The 9,197-nt window shown below is 47.5% G+C and overlaps 1 protein-coding gene across 1 annotated transcript in view; it reads right to left on the bottom strand.

Moving 5' to 3' along the window:
• Positions 1-9,197, bottom strand: part of T265_06555 (hypothetical protein) — a gene marked incomplete at both ends in the record, with an annotated part of 24,602 nt that overhangs the window by 4,051 nt on the left and 11,354 nt on the right. The window contains 5 exons of the mRNA XM_009171851.1: positions 3,805-3,933; positions 4,070-4,267; positions 5,414-5,658; positions 7,299-7,423; positions 7,822-8,054. Of these exons, the coding sequence (XP_009170115.1) occupies positions 3,805-3,933; positions 4,070-4,267; positions 5,414-5,658; positions 7,299-7,423; positions 7,822-8,054 (930 nt within the window). The remainder of the gene's footprint in view (positions 1-3,804; positions 3,934-4,069; positions 4,268-5,413; positions 5,659-7,298; positions 7,424-7,821; positions 8,055-9,197) is intronic.

The following is a 9,197-nucleotide window of genomic DNA, read 5'->3' as shown; positions in this document are numbered from 1 at the left end:
CCCAAGGGTATTCAATCACGTGAAAAATACTTGGAATCGATTGAGTAGTCATCATTTTCGAAGAAGAACTAGACCCTAGGCTGGACCCAAACACATGTAGGTTTCCCCATTGACCCAACACGTGTTCTCCCACCCTAACACACAAAAATCCCTCGGCCGATACCCAGCAGAGTCCTAGCTTGACTCAGCTGATTGGTTCTCCTTCCACCTCGACCAACCTCGCAACCTAGTCACTTGGCCTGAAGAAGCTTTTGCGTCAAAAGCGAAACGTTGCTTAGCAACAAATCTACCGATTGTCATCAAACTTTTTCAAAAATGAGAACCCCAGGGATACTTGCGAATACAGGAAAAGCAAGCCGAACCAGCGCGTTGGGTGACCACCCACGTTCGGAAAACGCTTTTAACGGTCATATCATCGAGTATACAATCTACCATCGGAAGAGTTGACAGCCTGTACAACCTCATCACAGGTGGATCGTACAGCAATAGTAGGTAGGTATTCACTTGGGAATCCCGAACAAACGATCTGTTTGACCTCAAAGACTTCTTTCTCACTGGCCCCAGTGGATCAGGATGTGAAGAGAGACCTGTACAACCTCATCACAGGTGGATCGTACAGCAATAGCCCCTAGGTATTCACTTGGGAATCCCGAACAAACGATCTGTTTGACCTCAAAGACTTCTTTCTCACTGGCCCCAGTGGATCAGGATGTAAGTGAAGAGAGAAACCAGCCGAGGTGCTCTGACATACGCCAACCGTGAAAGGTGACTTTTACTTTGAGTTTCTCAAACATTACGCACAAGCCCATCAGCACCAGAAGATTCGTCCTACTTGTGAACAGTAGACATGAGGTCCACACAACGAGGTGGGATGGCCTTCCGAAGATGTTTGTCCAAAATGGAGACTGTCTTTCTTTGGTTCGTGGTGACCCGCACCACGATCACACATGTTTCATGAAAGCGTCATGGACGCAAGGCGCTTGACCAGTGCATCACCCAGGTCTCGCCTAAATTCAACTCTAAACTGATTCGTTACACAACAATTCGTTGTGGGAAACGTCGAATTAGCATCGTTTGATCATCTTCAACAATGACGGATTTACTGTTTTTGAAGGTGACAATGCGACGTCCGTCATTGTACTGTATGAATTTACGTTGTCTGTAGGGAAACTCTCCATACGAGCTCACAGGGTTTCACCTCGGCTATGAGAGAAAAAACTTAGTCGAAGCGAAGGAGAACCTCGTAAATCAAGAGAGTAGGACCATCACGAAGACCAAGTTAGAAATATCCAGGCTGAATGTCACTAACGTGGGCTTGTTCTTACGCCCTAGTGGTAAGACCACAAGGTTATCGATACAACAGGCGAGATGGCCCAAGTGGTTAGAGCGCGAATTTACTGGCCGAAAGGTCCATGGTTCGAACCCGGCCTCTGCCCTGGCTAGGCTTGGGTAACCTGACAGTATCCCAGCCCTCGTGCAACCTTCGGGTGGCATGGCAGTTAGGTGATACAAAATCGTTGAGGCCAGAAGAGACAGCGCAACCGACACAGATCGGAAAGACCGCAGTAACACATCTGACACGAAAGGTCACGATACCGGTTATTCTGGTACACAAACGCCCAACCAACGACCTCATGTCCGAAAACAGGCCAGTAATGACGAATAGCGAAACTATATTGGCCGATCTTGGTATTCACTCGTAGGTCACAGTCTGGTAAAGTAGTCATTGTTGTGCATCCACTCACTGAGCACGAATGTTCGAGTAGCCAAGGACTCATGTTTTCAGTAGTAGAATTCGCCCAGTACCCTACCTGCAAATCAGCGAATTTTGGCGCCCAACATTGAACGTTTTGTTTTCTCAAAATTTCATTTGGTTCGAGCAGATGAGAAGCAAAAATGGCTTTCAACACGTTTTTACTCTGAGACGTACTGAAATTGCGTCATTTCTTCGACTTTCGACTGCAATCTATAAGTAGCTAACACGAAGAATAAAACCCACTCGGCTGGTTGAGACTCCCGTAGGAGAAGTCGAGACTCGAGCAACCAGTCAACACGTGACCAGGTTTGTGTGATTGAAGGGTCGAGATGGCTCAACTGGTTAGAACTGACCGGAAGGTCCGTGGATCGAACCTCACTTCTGCCTCTCGATTTCCCCTGTCTAGGCTTGGGCAACCTGGCAGTATCCCAGCCCTCGCGCAACCTTCTGGTGGCATGGCAGTCAAGCACCAAAAGGGTACTAGAGCTGAGCGATTCGATTCGTGATTGAGGGATCCGTGGCGCTATGTTCTGTCTAGGTGAGAGCTAATCACACTACTGTTTAGCCGGTCATTCTCGGAAGGTAGAGAGTTCGAAGCTTTCTGAGTTTCGTGAGAGAAACACCTCCGATAATTCCAAGTAAAGATGGAACAGTACTTCTTGGGTTTTCCGTACAGAGTGGCCTCATTCATGGACGCAGAGTGCGAACTCACGCCTTCAGGTAATCCAGTAGTGTGGAAATGAAGTGTCTGCAGAGTAGATTCTTGTTGTTACCAAATCCAAAAAGCCCCAGGTGCGGCTTTTAAATCGACCCATTTGAAATGTATGCTCTGCAGTTTACAGTCCTCGCGGATCCTCACCACATGGAAGCCGATGACGAGATATTCAGCCTATCTCGTGTTGTAAAAATAATTGGTTTCGAGGCAGGACACCGCACAAAGTCTCGAGTGCACCAACTGTTATACATCTCGTACGCATACTGTTAGACGCAGGATTTGTGTAGCTGGATACAGGCATCATCATCATCCTCATCATCGACAGCATGACATCAGAGTTCAACACCGATGCTTCACTACCGTACAACCATGATTTATTTGAAGGCCTTATTGTAAAGAAAAGAGTAAAGGTGGACGGGAGAGGGACTTAGTGCTAGCTTATCACAATCATTCCGAGGTGCATACACCTCCAGACATTCACTCAGGCAATCCGGATAGAAACTGACAACAAGAACACCACTGACACCGGTTGGCAGCCATATCTTGTAGTGTCTCCAACCGGCCACAGTGAGGATCACGCGGTCCCCATCCTGGAAGGCGAGTTGTGTAGGTCATGGTTGTACGAGGGCTGGGATACTGCCAGGGCGCCCACACCTAGACAGGCGAGTAGCACCGACAGCTGGTATGATCTCTTTTCTTGGAGAGGTTAGCGACGTCGTAGTGGTAAAAAAACGGTAAACCAGCCGCGATCTTTCAGCTGAAGAGTAATTCATTCACCTGAGGATTGTCAGTTTCGAAGGATTACTCCTAGCTGTATCGGTGAAAGGAAAAAGGCCTTCGCTGCGGAGTCATCTATTAGAAAATGCCAACTGAACAGTTACAGGCTATCGGACAGGGAAGCAAAACTCTCATATGCATCTTGTTTACAAAAACTGAATATCCATCTTCTCCTTGAAGGCGTCTTTCTGAACTTCCCGGATATTCATTAACTGTTGCTCAAATGCAAGCAAATGCGTCTCCACAAGTTCTGTAATAGATCTCACTTTGCAAGAGATGCAAAGCGGACTTACTGGAAAACATACTACTCGCATGCCCCCATCAGCAGTATCACCGTTACACTGGTATTCTCCCGGTAAGTGATTATCGGCTAGATGAGTGGAAATCAATTGATTTAGTGCGACTTTATTGGTATCATTAAACCACCAAGGAGCATCATCTGTTTTCTTTGGCTTTACCGAAAAAACTGAAACTTTATGCGTTGTACGTTTCTAAGACATTGATATACTCATGAAAAATAGGCTGGCGTCAAAAGTGCTTCGGACTGAATACATACCTGGTAGGATAGGTTGAACAGTTTTTGTAGATATTCTGTCGGAGAAAGAGTTAGATCGAGTTGGTCGGCTGAATGTTGATCATATTTGCCGATTTTCACACGATGACTGATCCGCCGCTCTCCAATCGTCTGCAGATCGAGAGATGGGGGAAGTAAGGGCGAATCACAAGTGACCAGAGCGAGGACAAGCAAACGGATGCATGAAAAAGAGCGATTCATTTGAACAAGTCGAGGCACAATTCTGTTGGGGAAGATGGACACTTACCGGCTCTACCTCGCCCGTGAGTAACTTGAGGAACGTGGATTTTCCAACACCGTTTGGACCGACAATTGAGATACGCGAAGACATGTCCACACCGAAATTGAGGTCATGGAACAACGGTTTCTGACCAGGGTAGCTAAAGGTCACGTTGTGCAGTCCCAAAAGGGGCGGACTCAAAGGTGGAGGGTTGGGGAAGTGGAACTGAAGTGTTCAAAAAGGACGAGAGCGTCAGTGGCCAGCATTCGAAAAAGAAACAGGAAGAACCACGAACAGCTGCTATTTTCTTCAAAAGATCAGAAACAACGTTGCGTGTGTTTGCCTCCACCGTTTTCAACCAACCGAAGCACCGTCCCTCTATGTTTGGATGTGAGACTACGTAGTGAAAAGAATGATAGTTGACATAAGACCAGCTAAACAAGGAATGAAGACGAGACGCAGAACACAATGTCACACTAGGACCAGTATGGACAGGACAGGGCTCGAGATGGCCCAAGTGGTTAGAGCGCGAATTTACTGACCGGAAGGTCCGTGGTTCGAACCCGACCTCCACTCCCCGAATTCCCCTGTCTAAGCTTGGATAAACCTGGCAGTATCCCAGACCTCGTGCTTCCTTCCGGTAGCATGGCAGTTAGACACCGAACAACACTGAATAATGACTCGAAAATCTCTTGGTATTTTTACACAAAGTTGTCTGTTTGGGAGACTGTTTGAGGCGGTGAGTTGGATGACTCATTGACAGCTTTTAACCTGAGTTGGGTAGGTCAGACTTGTTAATCCAAGACATTAGAAGTAACTTTGAAAAAATCGAAAAAAATCGTTCATCTGTAGCACCCTTTCGGTGCCTAGCTGCCATGCCACCCGAAGGGAGCACGAGGGCTGGGGTACTGTCAGGTTGCCCAAGCCTAGACAGGGGAAGTCGAGAGGCAGCGGTTGAGTTCGAAGCACGGTCCTTCCGGTCAGTAAATTCGCGCTCTTACCACTTGGGTCATCTCGCCTCAGTAGGAACTTTGGACATGACACATCGTCCGCAAAGCAGTTCGACGTATGCAACTCATCCTCAGAAAAGGATTCATACGACTAAAAAAGGGGCGACTCTTCGGGTTCGCACGGATGATATGTGGGTAAGAAAAGCTTGGGGCGAACGACTCTGCGACGAATTCAAACGGCTACGTTGATCTTCCTGGAAAGAGACACTCCGAAGAGAGACCACCCCTACGATAGCGTTTCCCTCCGAGGAATACATACACCCAAGAAACTGGGAACCTATTTCTCAATGGTCACCCGTCTCGAGATGTGTACAAGAGAGTGAATTTTGGAGACCATGACAGAATACAGTGGCAAGCTCACCTTTACAACGTATTCCTTCGGTTTGGCCAACAGCTGAGGTGTGGCTTTCGTCTCGGTATCGGCGCCACCACCCACAAGTTGTCGGCCTTTCACTTGTTTGCGGGTGAGTGCTTCACGCTGGTTCTTGGCCACTGCTTGTTTGCTACTCATCCCTGACTGTTTCAGTTCGCGTAACCGCTTCTCCTGTTTCTCGTACTCGCGCAGTTGCTCTTTACGACGTTGTGTCAACATGACTTTGAAGCTATCTGAAAGGAAATAGGAAGCGAGAAAATGTTTTTAAAAAAATTGCGCAAACAAATATTTTGGAGTAAAAAGCCTTTGTTGTGCGCGAAATCATGCTGATCTAACCCAGTTTTGAGAAAAAAAATTTAGGCCATCCGCGAAGTGCGCATTTCATATTCCGAATGATGGTATTCTGAGTCAATAGACAAATGGAAAAACGATGAATGTCAGCTTGACCATGGAGTCGAAACATCTCCAACCATGAGCGACGAATGATTTGACAATTATCGAGAAATACACTTATTTGCAAATCAAGTTGGTTTTCACGAGAGACTCAACTGAATCTCCCGTTCATGATATTCTACGACTGAAGGTGCTGCACACAGGCCGCCCGATGATTCAGTTGGCACGATATTCGAGATATCGCAGTATACTTTCATAAAGGAAACTGCTTACAAGGTTACTGAAAACTCTTCGACAGCCCACGACCGGTTTCGCCCTTTCACTTTGGGCTCATCAGGTAGACGCAGTCCCCGAGTTTCCGTCAACCTTATGTTCCACTTGAACCCAAATCGGACTGTCAATTACTTGTGGAAAATGGCCACCACGTGGGTGTAGTCCGGAGAATCAGTTACGCGGAAGAATGCCACGACGCGGTGTACTGCAGTCAACGCTCGAAACAGGCTCAAGGGGGATAGCATCCAGCGGACATGCAATAACGAGAAATCAGTCAAATAAGGAACGTTTGATTCATACTTGAATTAAATTACCGAATAATCGAGCACACACTGTCTGAGAGAGAGTAAAAGGATTACTCCGGCATTAGCAGACATGCAGATGACTAATGTTAGCAACTGAACTCGAGATAGGTCAGGTTGGTTGAGGCGCGAACATACTGATCGGATGGTCCGAGGTTCGAACCCAACCCCCGGACATCTTGACTTCTCCTGTCTGGGCTTGGGCGACCCGGCAGTAGCTCAGCCGTCGTGTTTTCATCGGCTGTTATGTTAGCTAGGGGTGTTACAGCTGAACAAAAGCAACTGATGCCCCATTCCACAAACCTCGACTGAGTCCTGGCTACATCTTCCGAGGATCGCTCTCCCCCAGACAAAGACGGCTGCCTTGATGTATTTGACGGCTTAGAACGCTCCAGTGATCTCGCGGGTTACACTGACCGGGACTGCGTGTCACAAGATGTGACAAGATATCAATATCAAAACTAAAAAGGATCAGCCCAGCATGCCAGGCATTGCACAGCTAAACAACAATTGGCTTTTTAGATTTCTCAGTCACAAATTTCCTTTCATCAGCTCTGATATGTCCATCAGTGCAAAACTACTCTCTCCTGATCGTTAAAACAGCAGTGACAGAAGTGATTCGCCGCGAGCGAAGCACAAAGACTGGATTATTACCAGGTTGCCAAGCTAATTAGGCCGTGAGATGAAGAAAATAGTCCAGCTGTAGCACCTTTCGGTGCCCAACTGCCATGTCATCAGAAGGAAGAACGAGTGCTGGGATGCTACAAGGTTGCCGAAGCTTAGAAGTCTAGATGCAGAGGTCGGGTTCCAACCACGGACCTTCCAGTCTAACCGTGAGATGAGCCGTGTGATCATCTACGAAAAATTCCACGTTGAGAACCCCATGAAACATGATGCTGACTTACTGTAGTTTCCCCGATAGTAGAATAGTTGACGTTGATCCAAATGAATCATGTCGGTGCACACATTGTCCAAGAATGACTGATCATGCGAAACGATCAGTAAGGTTTTCTTCCAACCTTGCAGGTAACTAAGTATGGGGGGAAGGTGGAAAGAAAGGAATGTGGCGTCCAGCAACAGCAATTATGAACATTAAAATGCTCAATAATCGTTCTAAAAAGTTTCCTTAGAAAGCGGGCAACTGCCAGCGAGAGTCAAAGGAGTTGTTCTCTGTCGACCGTGAGTTGATATCCTAAAGGACGAAAAAATCATTCAGCTGCATCACACTTTCGGTGCCCAGCTGCCATGCTACGCAAAGGAATCACAAGGGCCGAGATACTGTCAGGTTGCCCAAGCCCAAAAACAAGGGAAGTCGAGAATCAGAGGTCGGGTTCGAACCACGGACCATCCGGTCGGTGAATTTGCACTCTGAACCATCTCACCCCACTGGAAGTGTGAAACGCGAGGTTAACAAGAAGCCGTACTTACTTGTCCAGCCAAATGACAGCATTCAAGTCCAGGTGGTTGGTAGGTTCATCCAAGAGTAAGAAAGTTGGCTCCAAGAATAGTGCACGCGCCAGACTGACTCGCATTCGCCACCCACCAGACAAATCCTTGGTTGCCCGCTCCATCATACGGGGTGTGAAGCCAAGACCAGCCAAGATACGCCTTGCTCGACCCTCAGCAGCGTCTGCTTTCATTGCGGTCAATTCCTCGTACACCTGGGGAGAGAATGTTTGTGGTTGGAATTATCAAGGATTCCGTTTGAAAGAAATGTGTTCAGATTGCTCAGGTAAGGCGATATGTATGACCTTGGAACGGACAGACACGTGGGTACTATGACGTCTCAAACATCATCGCACGGCAAGAAAATGAGGGAGGCAAACTACACAAACGAAATTCGGATCGGGCCTTAAAATATACAGGCCGCATATCCCGTACATGGCCCTGTGGTTTCGTAGGGTGATAGACGAGAAGACCTAATATTTAATATTCAAACTACTCATGAGTAGGCAGCTATATTTTTATTTCTCCAGCAACTGCGGGCAGCCCAAAGAACCCATGTGCCTCCTTGAAGCGGTCAATCAAGATATTGTTTTTTCTCCAAGCACCATCAACCAGTCAAGTAAGTCCTACTACTCTCTTTCCACGAGGAAGTTGAAACCCGGTCAACTAACGAGCAAACGAAGCTCGTTCAAGATCAACGCTCCGCCAGCTACAGGTGAAAGCTCACGTCTGAATAGGCTTTCTTATCTATATTGAGTTGACGTACGGAGGCCAGCCGTCCTTAACTGAACATCATACCATTTGGACGGATGTGTCACGTGCAGGACACAGACCACACGAAGGCGTGCCCTGATTGGCCGGAATGCCAGCCAATACCGATCGAACATCTTTGACTCGACGCTTCTCACCCGCTCACGGTGATTCTACCACGACCTTGTGGAACACTCTGTGAATACCCTATAGGTACAGGTGAAATGGTTATCCTTTTGTCTCCATAAGGGGCTGTCTAGAGCTACCGTGCCTTTTGATATACCACGGTGGGCGGAGCAGGAAGCGAAGGGACCGATACAGAGTTGCACTACTGTCCAGTTCTTTCTTGTTGCAGAACTGCACGGACATGCCAAACTTCCACTCTCACCCACATGGTATATGCACAAGTTAAAAGGCTGGTAGGTTATGAAACGGCTGCGCACCCGACGGTACCAGCTCTAACTATAGGTTCTATCTATGGAGGGAATCAGAGGAATGCCAGTGCAAATGCGTGCGAACGGACCATCATCATCACCGAAAGCATGACGTCAGTGTTCAACACCGATGCTTCACGGCCGTACAACCATGATTTATTGGAAAGCCTTATC

Source organism: Opisthorchis viverrini (genome assembly GCF_000715545.1).
Source record: "Opisthorchis viverrini unplaced genomic scaffold opera_v5_136, whole genome shotgun sequence".
NCBI lineage: Eukaryota > Metazoa > Platyhelminthes > Trematoda > Opisthorchiida > Opisthorchiidae > Opisthorchis > Opisthorchis viverrini.
This window is presented reverse-complemented; position numbering and strand designations above follow the sequence as displayed.